At 55.3% G+C, this 24442-nt stretch overlaps 2 protein-coding genes across 9 annotated transcripts in view; one reads left to right on the top strand and one right to left on the bottom strand.

The window, feature by feature from the left end:
- Positions 1-10766, bottom strand: part of GRIK5 (glutamate ionotropic receptor kainate type subunit 5) — a 77407-nt gene extending 66641 nt beyond the window's left edge. The window contains exons 1-6 of the mRNA XM_025366192.1: positions 10303-10766; positions 6434-6562; positions 5950-6114; positions 3484-3581; positions 3213-3378; positions 387-565 (exon numbers count right to left, since the gene is read on the bottom strand). Of these exons, the coding sequence (XP_025221977.1) occupies positions 387-565; positions 3213-3378; positions 3484-3581; positions 5950-6114; positions 6434-6512 (687 nt within the window). The 5' untranslated portion in view covers positions 6513-6562; positions 10303-10766. The remainder of the gene's footprint in view (positions 1-386; positions 566-3212; positions 3379-3483; positions 3582-5949; positions 6115-6433; positions 6563-10302) is intronic.
- Positions 9537-22643, top strand: ZNF574 (zinc finger protein 574). Of its 8 annotated transcripts, XM_025366202.1 has the most exons (3): positions 15689-15826; positions 15939-16283; positions 19662-22628. In XM_025366202.1, the coding sequence occupies exon 3, from the start codon at positions 19682-19684 to the stop codon at positions 22370-22372; it is 2691 nt and encodes an 896-aa protein (XP_025221987.1). In that variant the 5' UTR covers positions 15689-15826; positions 15939-16283; positions 19662-19681; the 3' UTR covers positions 22373-22628. The 8 variants fall into 8 exon arrangements, with proteins under 8 accessions (XP_025221985.1, XP_025221990.1, XP_025221987.1 ...); XM_025366200.1 differs by lacking the exons at positions 15689-15826; positions 15939-16283 and adding an exon at positions 9537-10025 and having other exon boundaries at positions 19662-22643; XM_025366205.1 differs by lacking the exons at positions 15689-15826; positions 15939-16283 and adding an exon at positions 11457-12084.
- The last annotated feature ends 1799 nt before the right edge of the window (positions 22644-24442 follow it).

The following is a 24442-nucleotide window of genomic DNA, read 5'->3' as shown; positions in this document are numbered from 1 at the left end:
GGCCACTGCACTCCAGCCTGGGCGACAGAGCAAGACTCCGTCTCAAAAAAAAAAAAAAAAAATGTTTAAAAATCCTTCAGTGCTACGATGTAGTCAGATCTGACTCTGGGCCAGGCACTGCCCTACATACTTTACTTGCCACTCACTCATTATCCTCACAACCCACTGAACAGTGACTATACACAGGCAGATGGGGTGACTGCCCAGGACCACACAACCAGGAAGCAGGTGGGCTGAGAGACAAACTTTATAATTATCATCTTCAAGGAAGAAGAAGGTCTTGAAGCCCCCTTTTGACTCCTGAGGCCCATGGCATTGGGTGACTTGCTCAGTCACCCCAAGTTTCTGGCCCCAGTCCTTTGGGAAATTAGAGGTGGGGGGCTCACCTTACGGAGGATGAGGTGGGAGATGGAGGCGTTGGCATCGATGATGATGGTGGACACCTTGTCATCACGGATCTCCTTGAGCAGTGGCGTGGGGTCCCGGCTGTCGTCCAGCATCCTCACTGACAGTGTCTCCTTGGAGATGAGGAAGCCACGCACCAGTTCCTCCAATCGCAGCAGGCCTGAGGGAGGGGTGGGGCCTTGGGTTGGAGCCCTTCTAGGTACCCAGGCATGGCACAGACACTCACTCTTCCTCAACATGGGGCAGCTGGGCAGAGGACTGGAGGGTGTGCAAGGACATGGGGCAGCTGGATTCCATGGGGTAATGGGCTTGGGGACTCGAAGCCTGGGCCCTCCCCAATTAAAATCCCAACCTAGACCTCTTCCTAGAACTCCAGATTCCTGTCTCTGCCACCTTCCTGACCCCTCACTGGGGTGTCTGACAGGCATCTCATGCTTAATCTCCTTGCTCAACCACCACGGCTTTCCCGTGTTGGTGAACAGCATCTCCAGTGTGCCAGTTGCTCAGGCCAAAACTCTGGCTTCCTCTCTTTCACACCCAATCCATCAAGGCCCTACCTTCCAAACACGTCAGATCCCCTTACCCCATGCCACTGTCACCACCCTGCCCTGAGCCAACACCAATGCCTGCCTGCTGCAATCCCCAAGCCTGCCCCTGAGTCTGTTCCGTACACAGCAGCCAGAATGATGCAGGTCAGATGTGCTCCTCCTCTGCCCCAAACCCTCGAATGACTTCTCAGTTCAGAGTCATTGAGGCCGAAGTCCTCACAGCCTCCAGGGCCCCACACAATCTGCCCACCTCACCCCCTTGTTACTGCCCAGACTGCAAGAGTTCAAGACCAGCCTGGCCAATATAGTGAGACACCATCTCTTTAAAAAAAAAAAAAAAAAAAGGTGCTTGTTGAGCATGTGCTCTGAGCCAGGCTCTGCTCTTAGTATTGGGGGTCAGCCGTGAGTGAAGCAGACCGGGTACAGGATGAGGAGATGAGCAGGGCAACAAATACCGCAAATAAGTGCATTACATGGTTAGAAGTAATGAGTTCTACGTTAAAGCAGAAGTGAGTTATGAAGACTGGGAGTCTAGTGTGGGTGTGGGGTACAACTTTAAATGAAATGGTGGGTGGGGGACTCATTGAGACACTAGAGTACAGACTGATCCCTAATAGCCTAATACCAAGAGCCGGGCCTGGCACATAGCAGCTGCTCGATAAATACCTTTTTTTTTTTTTTTAAACCACCCAGCCCACAGCCCTTCCTCTCCCCACCACTCACTCTCTGGGCTTGAGCCACACCGCCTCCTTGCTGTTCTGCACACACCACAGTCTTGCTCCTGTCCTGCAGCCTTCACGCTGGCTATTCCCTTGGCCTGGAACCCTCTTCTTTCACATCCTCACATGGCTCCCTCCTTCCCCTCCTCCAGGTCTCTACTCCAACGTCACCTTCTCAATGAGGCCCTCGCCCACCATTTCATTTAAAGTTGCACCCCACGCCCACACCCTTCTTCATAAGCCATTTCTACTTTTCCATAGAACTCACTATTTCTAACCATGTAATACACTTATTTGTGGTGTTTTTTGCCCAAGTCCTCTCATCAGAATGTACTTGGACTACTTCACCCACGGCTGACCCCTAATACCAAGAGCAGCGCCTGGCACAGAGCAGGTGCTCAATAAATTTTTTTTAAGAGATGGGGTCTCACCATGTTGCCCAGGCTGGCCTTGAACTCCTGGCCTCAAGCCATCCTCCCACCTTGGCCTCCCAAAGTGCTAGGATTATAGGTGTGAGCCACCACGCCTGGCCCAGTAAATACTTCTTGAAGGAGGAATTCCTTCTAGAGGCTATGGAGCACAGTCCCTCCCTGCCTCAAGCTCCATACCCACAAATCCACCAGTCTACCAGACATCTCACATGAATGTCTCAAAGACACACCATGCCCAACGTGTGCCCCTGATGAATAGTGTTCCTCCTTGGCAGAGGCCTCACACCATCCCTAGCCCCACCCTCTTCCTTCCGTCACTGCCTCTCACATCACCCTGGCCCCCTCATTCCAACTGCCACCACCTGGGCCCAGACCAGTGTCACCTCTCCCTGCCTTTCGCTTGTCTCCTTCCACCCCTCTTGTCACTCTCCAGCCTGTTCTCTACACTGCAGCCTAAGCGCTCTTCCTAGAACACGAATCTGACCCTGTCCCCTCGCCCTGCCCTGCATGGGGACCTCCCATGGCTCCCATCATCTCTTGCTTCGTTGTTCCCATATTTCAGCCACTGGGAGCATCTGTAAGCCTCTTGAAGGGCCGTGCTCCTTGGGCCCTCTACCTCTGCCCTTGCCACACTCTGCTTAGAACCTGTTCCCTCTTTCTTCCCACACCCTCCAGGTTCAGCTTGGATGTCTCTTTCTCATAGGCACAGGCTCTGAACCTCCCAGATGGATTAGGATCCCTCCTATGTGATACCAGAGGCTCCACATGCCTCTTGGCAGCACACGTACCACTCTGTATCACAACAGCTCAATGACCAATGACCTCCACTAGAACCGGAGTTCCAAGCACCCAGGGACCACGCCCAGGGCCTAGCAGAGGGCCTTGACATGACAGGTGCTTAGTCACCATCTGGGGACTAAATGGATCTCTTTGAGGACAGAAGGGGTCTGTGGAACCAGAGGCCTCGGTTTCTGAAGATGGGAGAAGAGCCTGGTGTCTGGGTGCCCCAGGGTTCTAACTTGCGGGCAGTGAACCACTGTGTGGGACACCAGATCTCTTGGGAAGGGGTGTCTGGGGAACAGAAAACAAAATATCCAGTTCTCCCTCACACTCAGCCTTGGCGCAGATAAGGCTGGCCGAGGGGTAGTTGAAGGACTTGAGGATTCGGGAGACTGCCAAGCTGACGTCCTCGTTACTGGGGTACAGGCTGACAGATGCGAAGCGAAGGTACTGAAGGCGGGGTGTCTCCTCGGGACCCACCTTGATGTGGGGGATCTGGACAGAGAGGAAACTTTGGCCTCCATCCTGCTTCTCCGCCCAGCCCTTGCCTCCCAGGGACCCACTCCCCGCAAAGCCCTGGGCCCATGCTCCCCACCTCACCTCCTTCTCTCCACAGATATGGCTCACAGTGGAGGCAGATGCTGGGCTGGAGGAGGGCCCGAGGACAGACACAACCCCTTTGGGCAAGATCTGACACACTGCAAGGGAAGGGGAAGAGACCACAGAGTCAGGGACCCCCTGCCTCCTCTCCTTCCCCATCTCTCAGGGAGCCCCCATGGCCCAGGAGAGGATCAGACACTGGCAACTGCCCGATCCTCTTCTGCCATCCGGGACCCAGAAGGACAGTCTCTGACCCCACCCAACAAGTGAACATGCGGGGGCATGAGACAGAGAGAGATGAGGACACAGCAACAGAGGGACAGGTCAGGCCAAGGGAGATCAAAGGAAGGGATAAAGAGAAAGAGACACCAGGGGCCTCCTCTGCCTGCAAAGCCTGTGCCTAGTCCCTCAGCCGCTGTTGTTCTCAATCTTTTCAGCCATGCCACAACCCACGGTGCACTCACGACCTCCTCCCCTGACCCCGCAGCCCAGGTCCCCTGGAGCCTCCTCATATTCCAAACACCACTCTCCTGCTTTACCTACTTCCTCCTCTTTCTTCTGCTCTCTTCCTTCTTAGACACATGTGTGTCTCGAGACTGGGAGGTGGAAAGCTGCTGTTTTTGCTTGTCCAGTGCCTGTTTTCATGGCAGAACCCTAACTTCTCCTGGGGGAACTATCCCCACCCTTCAGTCCAATGTTCCCAGGATTGACTGACACCTGATGCAGGCCTTGGGGAGTCACAGAACTCCATTCTCCTAGCCATGGCAACTGGTTCAGAGATACGTATGCGCGCAAATCAGACCATGGAGCACCTTCCCCAGGTCTTTTGCTACAATTATCACTGGGTTTGCTAAACTGGTGAGATGTAAGCTTGGTGCTGCTGGGGCCATCTCACCACCAGCTGAGAGAGCATTTCTGAAAATAAAGCCAACTCAGAGGAAAGCAAGCCTCAAAAGTAAAGACACAGAGAGATTCTCCAGGATGTCATTTGTATACCTGAATCCAGCCATGCCTGAAACAATCCTAGGCCATCATTTGAACACCTGGATTCAACCATGCCTGAAATTTGTCTGTAGGTCTTTTAGTGACATTTGCTAATATGTTCTCTTTTTTCCTTAAACCAGGCTGAGTTTGGTTTCTGCCACCTCTAACTAAAGGCGTCATAACTGAACACCTCATTTCCTCCAAATTGGCTCCTTCTGGACCTTCCACACTGGTGAGGGCCCCACCATCCACACAGACCAGATGCCTGGAAATGGTCCTTGCCTTCAATCTCTCTCCTGACAGCCAATTAGTCACCACGTCTTGTCTCTTCTTTGTCCTCAAATATCTCACATCTGTCCCCTTCTCTTCAACCCCTTGGCCCCTGCCCTAGTTTAGGACTCTCAACTCAGACATATACCAGAGTTCTCACTCATTACCCAAATCCAGCCTCCAGATTCTCTTTCCAGAAGCCTTGCTCCCTGGTATAGACCTATCAATGGCTTCTCAGTGCTTGTGGGTGAAGGCGGCATCTTTCAGCCCAGCACTCTAGCCTCCTTGAGCCGGCCTGACAGCCTGCACAGCCTCGCTTCCTACTGCCTCACACTGAGCTCTGAAGTCTCTCACAATCTCTCCAAATATGCCCTGAATCCAGGTGGATTCAGGATGGGCTCAACCCCACACACCCTCATTCCTTGGCTCCAAATATTTCCCTCTGCTCCCACCCTGATCCCCATCCCATCTCCAGACTCTAGGCACATGCCTGGAATGCCATCTGCCTCCTCACCCTCCATCCCAGCTTCTCCCAAATTGTACTCTGTGCCACACCAGCCAAAAAAGCCTGGGAAACGCCATACCCCATTCTCCCTCTTAGTGATCTGAAACATGCAGTAACACCACAAAGCCTCTGATAAGGCCTGCAGGAAAGAAACCTGTCTAAAACATGTTTTAAGGCAGCATCTCCCGAAGGTCTAACTGCAGCACATCTGTTCAAGTGACACCTTCGAACATTCAGCCCATTAGTATTCCATAGACACTTCCACACCCCCGTCATGTGGCCGGCTGTGCTTGGAGCCATGCCACTCCTTCTACATCCTGTTCACCTTTCAGAGCCCAGCTTCAGACTAGCTTTCTCCAGAATGCCTTTGCTGACCCTCGCGCAAGCCTCCTGCCCTCCATGCCTGGGGCTTGTTATTAAGCCCTGGGGGCTAACAAGCATCCATGGCCAGCTGGGATGACAGGGCTTATCTTTCCAATGCCACCCTGCGCTCCTCCAGAGCAGACCTGGGGCTTATGCTCTCCCTCTTCTCCAACCTCCAGGCCCAGCAGCAGCCATGTCTCAGAAGAAGGCAGAGACAAACACAAAGGAAGGGGGAAGATGGAGCTAGAAGAGGACAAGACCAGGCCAGAAGCCAAGGGCAAAGGGATGGACTGAGGGCCACCGGCCTGCCCTGCCTCACCCCATGCCCCCAAGGCCCCGCTCACTGGTGTCCGTGGTCTCGTACTGGCTGTCCCGCTGCAGCTCAAAGATGTCTACTTCCACTCGGGCCTTGGCTGGGACCTCGATGATCCCGTTGATCTGCTCCCGGGCCAGGGCTAAGGCCAGACGCTCACCGCGGCCACACACTGTCTGATCATCCAGGATTGCAGCTGAGGGGACACAGGGGTTGGGGACCAGACTCCTGAGTCATGAGGAAGGAGGGGGCTGGGGTCTTGGACTCCTGGGCTCTAGGGTGAGGTAGGTGTAGGGACCAGGGGTCTAGACACCTGGATCTGAGGTTGGTAGGAGCTAGGGGTCTGGACTCCTGGGTCCTGGGGGGAGGAGGAACTGGAGGCTGGGACTCCTTGCTGCTGAAGAGAGTTGAGACCCAGGTCCTGAGGGACTGGCATGCATGGATCCCCAGAGGAACCCCAGGGCCTGACGGGAGGGTCTCTGAGGACACAGGGGCAGGGTGCAGGAGGGCCTCACCCATGCGCAGTGATGAGAGCACCTGGCAGCTGGGGCTGGCGAAGGCAACAATCAGCAGCAGCAGCAGCTCAGCCGGCATCTTCCTCCCCTCCTCATGGGGACGCAGCTGCCGCGGCCCCCACTCGCCACCTACAGGGAGACCCCCCAGCCCAGGGGGAGATTACTATGTGGTGGGATGGAACCCCTTGGAGGCCTGCTGGATGGGGTGATCACAGAAGCCTTGGGGACACTGTTGGCAAGCAGTTCACAGCTCTGCAGAGCCCTGCTCTGTTCAGAAGCTGGCAATACTGAGGGCATTGCGAGAAGGGAAGCTCAGCTCAGAGAGGAGAGTGGAGGTCACAGTGCTCAGGTGCTGAGTGGGACAGGCTGCAAGAGAGAGGATGGGCACAGCTACCAAAACAGGAGGGAGGCGTGCAAGGTTCTCAGGTAGGAGTGAATTCCTGGGACCAGCCCCACCCTAATAGGAAACCAGGAAGTGCCACCCCCCACCCAGTCCCGCCCCTGTCTCTGGGCAGGCAGCCGTTACTAGGCAACAGAAACCGGCTGGAGAGGATGCGGTGGTTGCTAGGCAACCCCATCCCAGGCCTCACTTGCCACTTCCTGACGTCCCTGGTTCCCACAATCCCATGGGGAGAGAGGCCTGGACATCCGAGGTCTGGAGGGGAGAGTATCCAGGAGTTAAGAAACTTCGGGAGAGATGGAGAAAAAGAGAGAGAGGCACACACAGAGCCCCATAGATGAATGGATCCAGAGCAGTAAAAGAGCTAAAAAATAAATAAATAAATAAATAAATAAATAAGCAAAGAGAGAGAAGGGAGGAAACAGAGAAAGTGAAAGAGAGGCTTAGAGAAGTGAAAGACAGAGACTCAGAAAAAGAGAAAGGACAAAATAAATAGAAATACAAGGGAAGACAAAGACAAGACAATAGGAAAATGGGGGTAGAAATGGAGAGAAAAGAAGAGAGTTACAAGGAGCTAGGAAGAGGACAAGAAGGGAGAAAGAGGCCGGGCGCGGTGGCTCACGCCTGTAATCCCAGCACTTTGGGAGGCCGAGGCGGGCGGATCACGAGGTCAGGAGATCGAGACCATCCTGGCTAACATGGTGAAACCCCGTCTCTACTAAAAATGCAAAAAAAAATTAGCCGGGCGAGGCGGCGGGCGCCTGTAGTCCCAGCTACTCGGGAGGCTGAGGCAGGAGAATGGCGTGGACCCGGGAGGCGGAGCTTGGAGTGAGCCGAGATCGCGCCACTGCACTCCAGCCTGGGCGACTAAGCGAGACTCTGTCTCAAAAAAAAAAAAAAAAAAAAAAGAAGGGAGAAAGAGGGGAGAGACAGGAGGATGAGGAGGCAAGATAAAGAAAGGACAGAGCAGGGAGAGGAAGAGAGAGGGACAGGCTGGAGAGGTGGAAACCAAGTCACAGGTGAGACACAGGAAGACGGAGACAGAGGATGGAGAAAAGATATGAACCGACTTGGATACAAACAGGAAGAGCTGGAAGGGAGGAGTTAGTAAGGCAGGGAGTGAGCTGCCTGCCAGAAGCTGGTGCCAAACCGCTGCCCCCCACCCTGCTAGGGAGCAGAAGTAAAGGGGGAGATGGTACATCTTTGCTCTTCACAACTCTCCACTCCTATGGAGTCAGGGATTCCTCTAGGCACCCCAGCCTTCTGCAGGGCAACCAGTTCGGCCAGACGCACAGCTCCGCTCCCTCTGGCTGAGGGCTGTGCCCCAAGGGAAGGGATGCTTGGGTTTCCATGGAGTAGGGTTACTGTGGGGGGCCCAGAATGCTGTGAGGTGGGCCTGGACACCGGACCCCACTCAGTCCCCATGGAAGGACAGCTTGAGCTGGTGAAACTGGAATGAGAACTTTGAGGGAAGGATAGAGGCACAAGTCCTTCTGACCATCTCAAGTGGCCTGGAAAACTCAGGCCAGGGATCAGTCTCAGCTCTGCCCCAGACTCACTGCGTGATCTTGAGCAAGTCACCGCCCTCTGGGCCTCTGAGAAGGAGAGAGTGCCGGGTGGGAAGGCATGATGGACAGGCTGGGGACTGCAAACTATAATGTGGATTACGGTGAAGGCTTGTCAAGGATGGAGGCACAAGGGATGCTGGGAGACCGGGAAGAGGCGCTCACAGTGGGAGGAGTGTGAAGGGCGGGGCTAGGAGAGAGGCAGGAGGGGAGTGGGTCATCCTGAGACACCAGGGACTCCTGAAGAAAATCAGGGAGCAGAGGACAAAGGACAGAAAGACTGAAGGAAAGATGGGGCAGAAGGACAGGAACCCACAGGTGGCAGCCAAAGGTGGGAGTGGACAGAGAAAAAGACTACACGACAGGGTTGAGGGGCAGCAGGTGGACACAGATACACACAGAAAGACAGCCCAAGAGGTAGGAACTGAGGCTAAGTGAGAAAGCAAGAGACAGACACGGCCTAGAAGCGAGACATCAAAGGAGACAGAGACAGGGCAGGCAGGGTGTCAGGCAGGCCCAGGACTCATAGCCCCAGAGACTGGGCAAAGCCAGATAAAGGTCAAAACCCAGCAGAGAGCTGAGCAACAGTGGGCACAGGAGAGACATCAGCAAAGGTGAAAGGCAAGGAGGGCCAGCAAAGGCACACGGGGTGAGGGAGAAGGCAAAGGGAGATAAAGAAATAGCAGCTGGTACAAGACTTGGGAGAAGGAGAGAAACGGCCAAACTCCGCAAAGAGAGATGGCCAGTCAGAAAGAGAGACAGTATGTCACAGCTGCACAGCAGGCCCATAGAAGAGGAAGGGGCAAGGGGGAAAAGCAACTGGGAGACAGAAAGGGGGAGTCAGGGAGAGAAACAGAGGTGGGAAGATGGAGTGAGTGCACTAGAGGGGCACAGGCAGGGACAGGGCAAGCGCCTGCAGGAGGGGCTAGACCCACACAGAGGCACAGCCACCCCAAGACACTCAGGAAAGCCGTACAGGGGAGCAGGAGATCCCGGGGCCCGAAAGCCCCCAGATATGGAGAGAAAAGGGAGCAGAAAGGCCACGTGAGGTAACACAAAAGTGGGGAGAGAGAATGGGAGTGGAAAGAGTTGGACCAGCCAGGAAAAGTCAGCATGGACCATGGAGCAGTGGGGCAGCAGCTGAGGAGGGAGGGATGGAGGAGCTGGGCACCCAGAGTGGATCTGGGGGAAAGAGGTGGAAAAGTGACAGAGGGAAGACAGCCTCCAAGCCCAGAGGCAGAGAGAGGGAGGAGGACAGGTGAGCGGAGGCACAGAATGGAAAGAGAAGTGGAAAGAGACCTGCCAAGGGAGACTTGGAGAGAGGGAAGCCAGGGTGGAGGAGTTCTGACAGAGACAGGGATCTAAACAGAGACATGCTGAGAGCAGCCTGGGTTAACAGCGAAGAGAGAAGTTGGACAGAGTCAGAGAGGGGCCCAAGAGACACAGAAAATGGGGGCTCAAAAGCGGAAATACATCTCCAGGAGACAGAGATTGGATGGGATGGGGACAGGGCCAGGGCCCACCGAAGGCAGGCAGAGGATGAGGCTCAGAGGAACAGAAAGAGCCAGTCTGGGACCAGGACGGAGGCTTGGAGACAGCAGGGGCACAGACATGCCAGGGGCCCGGGGTAAGTCAGAGCCCGAGTAAGAGCAGTCAGCCCAGTAGGACCCACAAAGCTGGAGAGCTGGGGGTGGCAGTGAGCTATGTACCCAGAATAAGGGGTGAGAAGAGGTGGAGGTGAATGGCCACTGAGGCGATGGAGGGTGCAGAGCAGGCCCCTAGTGGGGGAGGGTACTTGCCAGTCCGGAGAACGGGGAGAATGTGGTGCCCCCCTGCCAGGCAGCACCAAGCCCAGCCTTCCAGGACCCAGAACCCAGCCCAATCCCCGCCCTGCAGACACTCACGGATCCTGGTGGGACGGAGGGCTGGGCTCCCTCGAGGCCCGAGGACCGACAGCGGGAGGTGCTCCGGCACTGGGTGGCGGTGGGGCTGGGCGGGGGGAGAGGGCAGTCCACAGGGCCCCCTCCCCCGCCGCTGGCGGTGGCCCCCAACTAATCCAAAACGGTGGCTCCACAGAAGCAGGGAGGAAGGACAGGTGGAAGAGGAGAGGGCGGGCCGGGGAGGGGGAGGAAGGGGAAAGGAGAAAATGGAGGAGAGAAGGGGAGAGAGGAGAGGGGGAAGGAGCAAATGGAGGGGAAGGAGAGAGGAAAGGAGGAGAGGAAGGTGGAAACGGAAGGGGGGGCACAGGCAAAGCCGGGGGAGGGGGAAGCTGGCCCAGGAAAGGGCCCCCGCCCCCTCCCCTAGCCGGGCCGACCTGGGGGGGCCACAGGGGGCGAGGACTGGGTGGAGAAAAGGAAGCCGGCCATCAGGAGAAGTGGGGGAGGGGAGGGCCTGCTGGGGGAGGGGGCCGCCCCCTTCCCCCCTCCCCCCTGGAGCCTGGGCCCTGCCCTGGTTGAGGCAAGGGCCCGGAGTCCTCAAGCCCTCAGCCCCCACGGGAAAAGCATGCTGGGGGCGGGGAGAGCCCGGGAGTGGAGGGCTGGGGAGGATGGAGAGCTGGGAGACCCAGAGAGGCCGAGAAGGGGGCAAATGAGGTGGAGAGAGAGGGAGGAGAGAGAGGAGGATGGAGAGGAGCAGGTGGAAGAGAAAGGCGGAGGAGGGTGGGGTGTCCCAGGGGCTCCCGGTGCTGGGCCTCAGTGGGAGGGCCTGGTCACAGACTCCTGGTCCCCTGTGAGGAGAAGCCGCCGGCTCCAGTCCCCGCCTGGGCCTGCCTCCCCGCCGCTGGCTGCCGCCACTGCTGCCGCCACCGCTCAGTCTCCCCTCTGAGGCCGCCGCCTGCCTGCCCGCCTGCCTGCCCGCCTGCCGCCCGCGCTGGGTCCTGGAGCGCGGGGGGGTAGTGTTGGGGGGGTTGTGGGGAGAGAGAAGAGGGAGGGAGGGAGGCAGGGAGGAGGGCGGGCAGGAGGAAGGGAGGGAGGCAGGCAGTGAGCGAGTAGGGAGGGGAGTCGGGGGAGGGGGAGCCCGTATTGGTTGGGGATGGGGGCCCCCCCGCGAAGAGAATGCTGATGAGAAGATGGAGCTGCATTGGATGGAGGGCCCACCCCCGAGCCACCCCCTCTACCACCCCATGCCACCGCCCTGCCCAGACAGCCCTGGGCACAGGAGCCCACAGAGATGGGAGGCAAGGAGACCTGGGTAGAAGGCCACTGAGATGAGGGGAGAGGGCTACAGAGATGAAGAGAAATGAAGAGAAGAGAGACAGCCATCAAGACTGTCCAGAGAAGTGGGCTGAGGCCCATAAACCCCACAAGGACAGGAAAAGCCCAGGGATAAGAAAGAAAGGCCCATGGACACAAGGGAGCAGCCTGCACAGACAAGCAAAAGGACCTCGGAGACAAGGGGCAGTATGAGTACACAGAGACCTCCCATGAAGGAAAACAGGGAAGACGCCAGAGACACGAGAGAAGCCCCTGGAAACAGAAACCACTCCTCGGATATGGGGAGCGGTCCACAGGGCAGGGAGAGAGCCAAGGAGAGCCGAAGAAGGTCACAGAAACAAGGGAGGCCTACAGACACCAGGGGACCACAAAGACAAGGATGTGGCTCATAGACACAAGAGAGCCACTGAGGCAGGAGCTGCCAGCCTGGAGATGCGGGGCAAGCTTCTCCCAATAGAAATAGCTCCTATAGAGGTGAGGGGATGGGTGGTGAGTATGGGAATTCCCTATGGTGCACAGAGAAATCCTTGGGACCCACAGAGATGAGTGGGTGGAGAGAAGGGGCCCTCATTATCTAGTCGCAGGAGCAGAGAGGCAGTGGGAAAGGTGGATAGGAGAAGGACAGGGAGCTGGAGGGCAGAGCCAGGAGAAGTGGGAGACTGCTTCTCAGGGAACACTCTAAGCCTCTCAGAAGGAGCTGAGCAGGGCAGGGGGATGGAAGAGAGAAGCGACACAGATCTTGGAGTGGGGGTGGGTGGTGCATGGCTGGCTGGGGGGGTGAAATTTGGGGGGAAGAAACATGACAGTTGGCACTGAAGGCTGAGCCCGTGACTCACCACCACCCCCGATGCTCGTGATGGGGAGGAGACACTGACACACTCACGTGCAGCCCACAGCACATGTGACCGCATGCCTCGAACACACAGCTGGCACATGGCAACTCCTGGACCACATGCCAGCCTAGCACGGGAAGCCCTCTGCAAGCTGGCATGTGGGGCATCCTGGACACACATCTGACACATATATCTGACACTGAAGGACCACCAACTTTGCACACACCTCCTTACCCCACTTGGTCAACATCTACACCCACCCCTCAAACACCACACTCAGCTTCAGCCAGGCCTAAAAGCCCAGACTCACACCTGCCTCTGGGACTTTGCTTATGGAGGACTTCAACACAGAACACCATCCTTTCAACCGGGGCGGTTGCTCATTCCTGTAATCCCAGCACTTTGGAAGGCTGAGGCAAGTGGACCACCTGAGGTTGGGAGTTCAAGACCAGCCTGGCCAACATGGCAAAACCCCGTCACTACTAAAAATACAAAAATTAGCCAGGCCTGGTGGCACGCTCCTTTAGTCCCACCTACTTGGGAGGCTGAGGCACGAGAATCGCTTGAACCTAGGAGGCAGAGGTTGCTGTGAGCCATGATCATGCGACTGTGCTCCAGCATGGGAGACAGAGCGAGACTCTATCTCACAAAAAAAAAAAAAATAATAATAATAATGACCACCATCCACTCTAAATTCAACCTGTCCCCGAAATCCTAGCCAGTCCTGTGCTACCACCTCCAGAAAGACCAGTCCAGGCCTCAGCTTATTCCTATATCATCTGGAGAGAAGAGAGACCTACATAACCCAAATCAAGTTGGGAAGTCCAAGCTAAAGGCCTGAGAAGTTACCTGGATCCTCAGATTTTCTTTTTTTCTTTCTTTTTTTTGAGATGGAGTCTCGCTCTGTTGCCCAAACGAGTGCAGTGGCGCGATCTCAGCTCACTGCAAGCTCCACCTCCCGGGTTCACACCATTTTCCTGCCTCAGGCTCCCGAGTAGCTGGGACTATAGGTGCCCCCCACCACGCCCCGCTAATTTTTTTGTATTTTTAGTAGAGATGGGGTTTCACCATGTTAGCCAGGATGGTCTTGATCTGATTCGTGATCTGCCTGCCTCGGCCTCCCAAAGTACTGGGATTACAGGTGTGAGCCACCACGCCCGGCCAGATTTTCTTTTCTTTCTTCTTTTTTTTTTTTTTTTTTGAGATGGAGTTTTGCTCTTGTTGCCCAGGTTGGAGTGCAACGGCGCCATCTTGGCTCACTGCAACCTCTGCCTCCGGGGTTCAAGTGATTCTATTGCCTCAGCCTCCCGAGTAGCCGGGATTATAGGCATGCACTACCATGCCAGACTAATTCTGTATTTTTAGTACAGACGGAGTTTCTCAATGTTGGTCAGGCTGGTCTTGAACTCCTGACCTCGGGTGATCAGCCTGCCTGGGTCTCCCAAAGTGTTGGGATTACAGGTGTGACCCACCGCACCCAGCCCGATCCTCAGATTTTCAAGTGGGGAAAAGGAAGTTTCAGCAGGAGCAAGAATCTGCCCAAGGTCACACAGCCTGTCAAAAACTGAGCATGGCTTCCACTTCTCTGGCACCTATCCCAGGTGATTTTGCCCTAAGGGCAAACCCAGACTGCTTCAAAGCAGGCCAAGCCTAGCTTTAGCTCACTAATTTCCACCAGCTCTTTCCTTTACTTCTTGCATTCATCCCTTCAACATCGAACCACTTGAACTTCCCACCTGCCAGGCAGGTGAGCCTGGGGGCCAAGAATGGAGACCTTAAGGTCAACTCCTGGGTTGGAATCCTGACTCTTCCTAACTATGGGAACTACAACTAGTTACTTCTCTGGGCCTCGATGTTTTGTAAAGTCAGTATGACAGTTTCTCCCTTACATGATTGTTGAGAGGATTAAACTGAATAATGCATGTAAACATTGAGCATAATACCTAGCACGTCATAATACACTCAAGAGATGTTCGTTATTATCATTAGGCTCCTAGAGATACTAATAAAAATCACAACTGGCCAGACACAGTGGCTCACACATGTAATCCCACTATTTTGGGAGGCCAAGGCAGGAGGATGCTTTGAGCCCAGGAGTTCTGAGACAGCCTGGGCAACATGGTAAGACTCTATCTCTACAAAAACAAAAAACAAAAAAACAAAAAACGGGCACGGTGGCTCATGCCTGTAATCCCAGCACTTTCGGAGGTCAAGGTAGACAGATCCACTTGAGGCCAGGAGTTCAAGACCAGCCTGGCCAACATGGCAAAAACCTGTCCCTACCAAAAAATATGAAAAATTAGCGGGGCATGGCAGCACATGCCTGTAATCCCAGCTACTCAGGAGGCTGAAAATTGCTTGAGCCTGGGAGGCAGAGGTTGCAGTCAGCTGAGATCACACCACTGCACTCCAGCCTGGGTGACAGAGCTACACTGTCTCAAAAAAAAAAAAAAAAAATTAGGAGCTGGGCACAGTGGCTCACATCTGTAATCCCAACACTTTGGGAGGCCGAGTTGGGGGTGGATCATCTTAGGTCAGGAGTTTGAGACCAGCCTGGCCAACATGGCAAAATCCCGTCTTTACTAAAAATACAAAAATTAGCCGGGAGTGGTGGTGTGTGCCTATAGTCCCAGCTACTCGGGAGGCTTAGGCAGGAGAATCACTTGAACCCAGGAGGCGAAGGTTGCAGTAAGCTGAGATCATGCCACTGTACTCCAGCCTGGGCGATGAGCGACAGGATCCCTCTCCAGAAAACAACAAAGCAAAACAAAAAATTAAATTAAAAAAATAGGCCAGGTGCAGTGGCTCACGCCTACAATTCCAGCACTTTGGGAGGCCAAGGCAGGTGGATCATGAGGTCAGGAGATTGAGACCACCCTGGCCAATATGGTGAAACCCCGTCTCTACTAAAAATACAAAAATTAGCCAGGCATGGTGGCAAGTACCTGTAGTCACAGCTACTCAGGGGGCTGAGGCAGGAGAATCGCTTGAACCCGGGAGGTGGAGGTTGCAGTGAGCCGAGATTGCGCCATTGTACTCCAGCCTGGGTGACAGAGCAAGACTCTGCCGTCTCAAAAATAAATAAAATAAAATAAAATAAAGAGTAACTCCTAGATGTCTTTTACTCTGTGCCTCACAACCACCATGAGATGGGTTGTGATTAGCCCCATTTCACAGATCAGAAACTTAGGCTCAGGATAGTTGACTTGCCCTAGAACCAGGATTCCAATCCGGCAATCTGTTTTAACTACACAGGCCTGCTGTTAGAGAATTTAATCCATGAGAAGGTTAGGACATCTAATGACTAAATGACCATAGCAAAGCTGATGAATTGGTCCCGGGTCTCACTGTGAGACGCATCCCATAGTGGCTTTTGGCATCAGGTAGGTAAATAAATAACAGTTCTGAGAGTGAGTTTCCTCATCCGAGAAACTGAAACTCCTCTGTGCTTGGGTTCAGGGAGTAGGTCTGGAAACGTTTCTTTTTTTCTTTTAGATGGAGCCTTGCTCTGTCGCCCAGGCCGGAGTGCAGTGGCACGATCTCGGCTCACTGCAACCTCGGCCTCCTGGGTGCAATCAAATCTTGTGCCTCAGTCTCCCGAGTTGCTGGGGTTACAGGCACAAGGCTGCACACCCAGCTAATTTTTTGTATTTTTAGCAAAGATGGTAGTTTCACTAGGTTGGCCAGGTGGGTCTCGAACGTCTGACTTCAAGTGATGAACTCTCCTCGGCCTCCCAAATTGTTGGGATTACAGGCGTGAGCCACGGCGCCCTGCCTGGAAACGTTTCTAACAGTACTGGGGCAACTCCCTCCCAAGGCCCTGAGGGGCGCAGGAACGAGGTGAGTAGGAATGGCCAGAGCCCCTTGGACACATGGGGCCCCGCTCTCGAGGTGTAAGGGTCAGAGTCACCCCGGAAGGAGGTGGAGTGGAGTCCGCCCGCGAATGGCTCACTTCCTTCAGGCTCTCACCCCGATTGTCCTTCAGGTCCTCTACCCGCCACATTCCCTGTTTCTTCCAGTGAAATTGTCTGTCCTTGCTTCTTTTTCTCGATATCCTCGCTTTCCTTGCTTCCCCTCTGACATTTCTCCTCTCTCCACTTCCCAAAAGTCCCCTCGGTCTTTACCCTGTTTCTTCCTGTCGCCTTCATTTCCCTCCTTTTAATAAAGTGAGTCTGGAGCCTTGGTTTCCCTTTTCTCCCTCCATGTGACTGGCACTGAATGCAGTTTGCCCTCGCCCCATCACGCTAAGTGGTTTCACTTTCCCCCTCTGACCCTCGGGGAAACCACAAACGTTCCTGTGCCTCCATTCCCCGGTTCCAGCCCTCGGGGTGCCGCGTGCCTCAATTTCCCAGGATCTTTTCCTCCCTCTCCCTGACCCCAACGCTGACTCCCTCATGGCGTCCCCAAGATGGCGCCCGCGGCGGCGCTCCGCCGCCTGACGTCATCGCACCGCCCTCCGCTCAGAGTTGCCCACTGGAGCCGTCTGAGGCGGAGTCAAGGAGGAGGAGGAGCATCCTCTAGGGAGGATTAAAGGGGCGGGCACTATCCACCTGAGGGTTGACCGGTGAGGGAACGTCGCTAAAGGATTGGTTGGGCGCTGCGGGAAATCTCGATGCTCCTCACTATTGGCCCAAGCCTCAGAGACATGAACTTCGATTGGCTGAACGGCAGGGCCCGAGCGGGCGATGATTGGTTGCGTCCGGCCGTCCGTGCGGCCGCCGAGGAGGAAGGTGGGAGGGGCGTTGCTGAGGGTAGCTGGGGGCGAGAGTGAGGCTACGGAGCAGGCGAGAGGCGACGCGAGAGCTAGAGCGGGCGCAGCGTTAGGGTGGCCGTGCAAGGGGAGCCGTGGCCCGGGCCCGGGCCCGGGGCGTGCGAGACGGCTGAAGCAGGTGAGCGCGAGCGGGCGCGCAAAGGCTAGCCGGGCTGCCCTCCCTGCCGCCGCGGCCTCCTCTCGCCAGGCCGCCTGCGCACTGAGGGCCTGAGGGGGTGCGCGCCGGGCAGTTAGGGCGGAGCGGCACCAACGGCCGACCGGGCGCGCGGGCAGCAAGGCGGGGGCCGGGCCCGAGCGGCAGGTGGGGAAGGGGCCTGGAGTCGCGTGCGGGGCTGAGTGAGGAGGGGCGGGGCTTGGGCTGGGGCTTTGGCGGGGCACCTGGGCGGGAAGGGGAGGCCTCAGAGCTGTCCCAGAAGGGCTCCGCCGCTCCCCAGGGTTTGGGGTAAAGGACTTGATGGTGTGGCAAGTCCAGGACGAAGGGGCTGGGCCGGTTAGAGGCACTTGGGTGCCCAGTGAGGGGCTTAGGGCGTGAGAAAGATAATTAAGTTAATGGAGGGGCAAAATATCTAGTTCTTCCTGGAAAGAACTGGGGCAGTGAGAGGGGTTTTGGTGTGAAAAAAATATTAGGAAATCGATATCCCCAAGGGAGCGGTTTAGAGCTAAGGAGGGGTCCAGTTGTAACGGATGGGGTTAAAATAATGTGAAGAGGCCTTAAACCATGTATCAGGAGGTTGGGTACCCTTGGAATACGTGGAGAGAGGTCTCTGTACAAAGAAGGGTTATGTGTATTTTAAAAGGATGTTTGGGTGTTCCTAGAATGAGCCGGGAAAGGTAGTCTTTTTTAAGTACAGGTAATTAGGCCAAGGTGAAGATGGGATTTGGTTATTGGAAGGGGAGGAAGTAGGGTGGGAGAGATCTGTGTGCTAAAGTGACGAGTGCCTGGGAATTCCTGGAATGAGACTGAGAGGTTGCTAAGACGTTGGGGGTCTGAGTACCCCCAAAGTAGTAGGCTAGTGAGAGGGGCTTGAGTGTGAGGAAAAGGGGTCTGTCTGCTGGAGTAGGGTGGTGATGGGGGTTCTGTATGAGAATAGGAGGTCCGGGTATCCCTAAAGGGGATTTGGGCAGCAGGAGGGGTGTGTGTAGAAGGAGCTTAAGCCGTTGTGAAAGACGGTCTGGATATCCCTGGAATGGGTTGAGTGTGTGTGGATCTTTACACAAAGGAGTTATGTTGCTACGAAGAGGAGGGTCTGAGCATCCCTAGAATGGGTTAGGGTGGGTTGGGTCTTCTCGCAAATTAAAAAAGATTGGGTTAATAATGTGAAGGAGGATCTGGATATTCCTGAGATGGATTTGCCGGGGCAGGGGGAGGTCTGTTTGCAAGAGAGGCATAGGTTGATATGAAGTGAGGGTATGGGCGTCCCTGAATGAGTGGCTGTGTATGAATAGGAAGGGTTTTAATCAATGGGAAGAGGGGACCTGGGTATCCCAAAGGGGATTAGAATTGTCTATTTGGTCTTGGTACAAAGAAGAGGTGATGAATGTAAAGAGTGGAAAGATACCCTGGAGACAGGAGTTAGGGTGGTGGAAGGGTCTACGTCTGAAACAGGGAGGAGTAGGCCTTTGTGAAAATGGGTCTGGGTATTCTGGATAGGGGGTTAGGGTTGGAGAGAGCCTTGATTTGTAGAAGAGTTTAAGTAATTAAACAGGGCTGGGTATCATGAAGTGGTTAAGGTGGGCAAAGTCTGGGTGTGGAGATGGGTTAGGCCAATGTGAGAAAATCTGATTGGGGGGAAGGGATATAGTTTGACGTGAGGAATCCAGGCACCCAAGGAAGAGTTGGTGGGTAGCAGGGGAGTTGCGTGTGAAGGGGAGGGGTGGCACCGTGTACAGTGCTGAAAGTGGAGTGGTGGGGCATTGGGCAGTTTGAGTGGTCTGGGTGTAAAAAGAAGTCTGAGAACCTGGGAGAAGGAGCAGAGGTCATGGGAGGGGTGTGGCTGGGAGAAACAGGTGGGGAAGGCCTATATGGGGTTTCAGTTGGGTACCTTGGAGAGGAATGGGGTGATGTGAGTTGGTAAGAAAAGGAGTCAGTCAAGGAGGTCTGAGTGGAGGTTCCCATGTGCTGGGCGTAACTGTGGGGCCCACTGTGAGGTGTGGGAGATGAGGGGACTGAACAGGTTACAAGGATCTGGTGGGTGGAATTTGATGCAAGTTGATGTAGAGGTGAGACTGGGTAAATTCCTGGGGAAGGGACTGCCTGGGAGATTTTGTGTTTGGTGTTTGTTATGTTGAAGGGAGGAAGGATTATTAGGAGGGAAGCAGAATTTTAAAAATCGAAGGAAGAACTTAGAGGGGGCATAGATCTAAGGTATTGGGAGTGGAGAGTGATAAAGGGAAGAGCTGAGGAATCGGTGACCTAACTGGTTTGTCCCCACTGTCCCCTCTTCCAGCCCAGGGCCTTGCTGCCGCCATGACTGAGGAATCAGAGGAGACAGTCCTGTACATTGAGCACCGCTATGTCTGCTCTGAGTGCAACCAGCTCTATGGATCCCTGGAAGAGGTGCTCATGCACCAAAACTCCCACGTGCCCCAGCAGCACTTTGAGCTGGTGGGCGTGGCTGACCCCGGAGTCACTGTTGCCACAGACACAGCTTCAGGCACGGGCCTCTATCAGACCCTTGTGCAGGAGAGCCAGTACCAGTGCCTGGAGTGCGGTCAACTGCTGATGTCGCCCAGCCAGCTCCTGGAGCACCAGGAGCTGCACCTGAAGATGATGACACCCCAGGAGGCAGTGCCAGCTGAGCCACCACCCAAGGCACCACCCCTGAGCTCCAGCACCATCCACTACGAATGTGTGGATTGCAAGGCTCTCTTTGCCAGCCAGGAGCTCTGGCTAAACCACCGGCAGACACACCTCCGGGCTACACCCACCAAGGCTCCTGCCCCTGTTGTCCTGGGGTCCCCAGTTGTTCTAGGGCCTCCTGTGGGCCAGGCCCGAGTGGCTGTGGAGCACTCATATCGAAAGGCAGAAGAGGGTGGGGAAGGGGCGACTGTCCCATCTGCCGCTGCCACCACCACTGAGGTGGTGACCGAGGTGGAGCTGCTCCTCTACAAGTGCTCTGAGTGCTCCCAGCTCTTCCAGCTGCCAGCGGATTTCCTGGAGCACCAGGCCACTCACTTCCCTGCTCCTGTCCCCGAGTCTCAGGAGCCTGCCCTACAGCAGGAGGTGCAGGCTTCGTCACCTGCAGAGGTGCCTGTGTCTCAGCCTGACCCCGTGCCAGCTTCTGACCACAGTTATGAGCTGCGCAATGGTGAAGCCATTGGGCGGGATCGCCGGGGGCGCAGGGCCCGGAGGAACAACAGTGGAGAAGCAGGCGGGGCAGCCACACAGGAGCTCTTCTGCTCAGCCTGTGACCAGCTGTTTCTCTCACCCCACCAGCTACAGCAGCACCTGCGGAGTCACCGGGAGGGCGTCTTTAAGTGCCCCCTGTGCAGTCGTGTCTTCCCCAGCCCTTCCAGTCTGGACCAGCACCTTGGAGACCACAGCAGCGAGTCACACTTCCTGTGTGTAGACTGTGGCCTGGCCTTTGGCACAGAGGCCCTCCTCCTGGCCCACCGGCGAGCCCACACCCCAAATCCTCTGCATTCATGTCCGTGTGGAAAGACCTTTGTCAACCTTACCAAGTTCCTTTATCACCGGCGTACTCATGGGGTAGGGGGTGTCCCTCTGCCCACAACACCAGTCCCACCAGAGGAACCTGTCATTGGTTTCCCTGAGCCAGCCCCCGCAGAGACTGGAGAGCCAGAGGCCCCTGAGCCCCCTGTGTCTGAGGAGACTTCAGCAGGGCCCACTGCCCCAGGCATCTACCGCTGCCTCCTGTGCAGCCGTGAATTTGGAAAGGCCTTGCAGCTGACCCGGCACCAACGTTTTGTGCACCGGCTGGAGCGGCGCCATAAATGCAGCATTTGTGGCAAGATGTTCAAGAAGAAGTCTCATGTGCGTAACCACCTGCGCACGCACACAGGGGAGCGGCCCTTCCCCTGCCCTGACTGTTCCAAGCCCTTCAACTCGCCTGCCAACCTGGCCCGCCACCGGCTCACACACACAGGAGAGCGGCCCTATCGGTGTGGGGACTGTGGCAAGGCTTTCACACAGAGCTCCACACTGAGGCAGCACCGCTTGGTGCATGCCCAGCACTTCCCCTACCGCTGCCAGGAATGTGGGGTGCGTTTTCACCGCCCTTACCGCCTGCTCATGCACCGCTACCATCATACAGGTGAATACCCCTACAAGTGTCGTGAATGCCCCCGCTCTTTCTTGTTGCGCCGGCTGCTGGAGGTGCACCAGCTCGTGGTCCATGCCGGACGCCAGCCCCACCGCTGCCCATCCTGTGGGGCTGCCTTCCCCTCCTCACTGCGGCTCCGGGAGCACCGCTGTGCAGCCGCTGCTGCCCAGGCCCCACGGCGCTTTGAGTGTGGCACCTGTGGCAAGAAAGTGGGCTCAGCTGCTCGGCTGCAGGCACACGAGGCGGCCCATGCGGCTGCTGGGCCTGGAGAGGTCCTGGCTAAGGAGCCTCCTGCCCCTCGAGCCCCACGGGCCACTCGTGCACCAGTTGCCTCTCCAGCAGGCCTTGGAGGCACTGCTACAGCATCCCCTACAGCCCCTGCCCGCCGCCGGGGTCTAGAGTGCAGCGAGTGCAAGAAGCTGTTCAGCACAGAGACATCACTGCAGGTGCACCGGCGCATCCACACAGGTGAGCGGCCGTACCCATGTCCAGACTGTGGCAAGGCGTTCCGTCAGAGTACCCACCTGAAAGACCACCGGCGCCTGCACACAGGTGAGCGGCCCTTTGCCTGTGAAGTGTGTGGCAAGGCCTTTGCCATCTCCATGCGCCTGGCAGAGCATCGCCGCATCCACACAGGCGAACGACCCTACTCCTGCCCTGACTGTGGCAAGAGCTACCGCTCCTTCTCCAACCTCTGGAAGCACCGCAAGACCCATCAGCAGCAGCATCAGGCAGCTGTGCGGCAGCAGCTGGCAGAGGCGGAGGCTGCCGTTGGCCTGGCCGTGATGGAGACTGCTGTGGAGGCGCTGCCCCTGGTGGAAGCCATTGAGATCTACCCTCTGGCTGAGGCCGAGGGGGTCCAGATCAGTGGCTGACTCTGCCTGACTTCCTCTTCAGCACCTCCATGCCCTGTTGCTGAAGGCCCTCCAGCATCCCCTTAAGCATCTGTACATACTGTGTCCCTTCCTCTTCCCATCCCCACCACCTTGTAAGTTCTAAATTGGGTTTATTCTCTCCTGAGGTGGGTGCTTTGGGGTCCTTGACACACAAAAAGGTGCCCCCCCCACCTTCCACCTCTTAGCACTGGTGACCCCAAAAATGAAACCATCAATAAAGACCGAGTTGCCAGCAGTGTATAGAGTGGAATTTGGGAGTCACGGGTCTTACCTCTCATGGCTGCGTCATCAGCACCCAGAAGTGGGCCTGGCAGGTAGCAGGGCTAGTACAAGCCCAGTAAACATTTGCTGGGCTGAAGAGAATGACCTGGTGTTCATGGGCATGGCTCTCAAGCAGGGCCTTCACTTTACTGCTAGATGGAGGTAGCATGACTCTTGCCACTAGAGGTCCCTGGTTCTGTGGAAAAGCTCAAGGGTGCTTGTGCTGGCAGCAGGAACTTTCAGAGAAATCAGATTCTGACACCCCTGTCCCTGACTCCTGGCCTGATATGGGCCTTGTCTCCCAAGGCCATCTGGTTTTCTCATTGATCCCCAAGAGCAAATGCAGGTAGGCATGATCTCTGGGGCTGTGGAATTAAAGGAGATTCTGAATAATATGTGTCTGGACATAGGGGTGGTGACTTGAATCCCCCTGAAGTTGGACTTTGGCTCAGCCAACAGATTTTTATTGTGAGAGATGGATTGTTGGAATGGCTGGCCAATGTTTGAACATCTAGTTAGTCTCAAGTACTATGTAACAGTAATATTCACACTGATTAGGTGAGAACATTTTGCAGGGAAGGAATCTCCAGTCAAAAGCATTGAGATGACTTCCCCAAGGTCAGATTCAATCCAGGCAGGGCAGAGCTTGAATTCAAGCCTGATTTCTTTTTTTTTTTTTTTTTTTTTTTGAGACGGAGTCTCGCTGTGCTCCCAGGCTGGAGTGCAGTGGCGTGATCTCGGCTCACTGCAAGCTCCGCCTCCCGGGTTCACGCCATTCTCCCGCCTCAGCCTCCCAAGTAGCTGAGACTACAGGCGCCCGCCACCACGCCCGGCTAGTTTTTTGTATTTTTAGTAGAGACGGGGTTTCACCATGTTAGCCAGGATAGTCTCGATCTCCTGACCTCGTGATCCACCCGCCTCGGCCTCCCAAAGTGCTGGGATTACAGGCTTGAGCCACCGCGCCCGGCCCAAGCCTGATTTCACTTCATTTGGTTTAATCACCCATATGCTTTTCTCTCCATTCTGCTGCCTTCTGCATACTTCGGGGAGGGTGGTGGAGACAAGATAGGAGTATGTGACTGGGGGGATGCTAGGCTGCTGTGCTAGCCTTGCTTCTGGGACCCCCTCTCCCCAGAGATTATTCCAAATCCTTCTGTTGAACTCGTTTTCCTTTTATTTATTTATTTGTTTTTTCGAGATGGAGTCTGCTCTGCTGCCCAGGCTAGAGTGCAATGGTGTGGTCTTGGCTCACTGCAACCTCCACCTCCCAGGTTCAAGTGTTTCTCCTGCCGCAGCCTCCCAAGTGGCTCGGGTTACAGGCACATGCCACCACACCTGGCTAATTTTTGTATTTTTAGTAGAGGCGGGGTTTCACCATGTTGGTCAGACTGGTTTCCAACTCCCCACTTCAGGTGATCCACCCGCCTCAGCCTCCCAAAGTGCTGGGATTATAGGCATGAGCCACCGCGTCTGGCCTAAAACAAAACAAATTCTAATAATCTTGTAAAATAAATGACATAACATTTGAAAAGTTAATGTATTAGGGTTCTGTTTATACAAAAAAATACATAGTAGGTTATGTGTATGTGTATCCTACCTGTTACATGTATATAAATTATCCAATAGATATAGTAAATATTGATACATATATAAAGAGATTTTTATTGTTTCACTCTTTATAGACATACATAAACATACATTTTAATGTTTATATACATATAGTTCCAAATCCTAGGATTTTTTTTAAATTAAGTTCTGGGATACATGTGCAGAACGTGCAGGTTTGTT

This window comes from Theropithecus gelada, chromosome 19 (genome assembly GCF_003255815.1).
Source record: "Theropithecus gelada isolate Dixy chromosome 19, Tgel_1.0, whole genome shotgun sequence".
In the NCBI taxonomy this organism is placed as follows: domain Eukaryota; kingdom Metazoa; phylum Chordata; class Mammalia; order Primates; family Cercopithecidae; genus Theropithecus; species Theropithecus gelada.
The sequence above is the reverse complement of the archived record's forward strand: the minus strand, read 5'-3'. Positions and strand labels throughout refer to the sequence as shown.

Excerpts from the sequence above, each read along its gene's own strand:
- ZNF574 (XM_025366200.1), top strand. The coding sequence starts at position 9,848 with ATGGGGGCTCAAAAGCGGAAATACATCTCCAGGAGACAGAGATTGGAT. Across the intron at positions 10,026-19,661 it reads AGACATGCCAGGGGCCCGGG|CCCAGGGCCTTGCTGCCGCC; the intron begins GTAAGTCAGAGC and ends CCCCTCTTCCAG.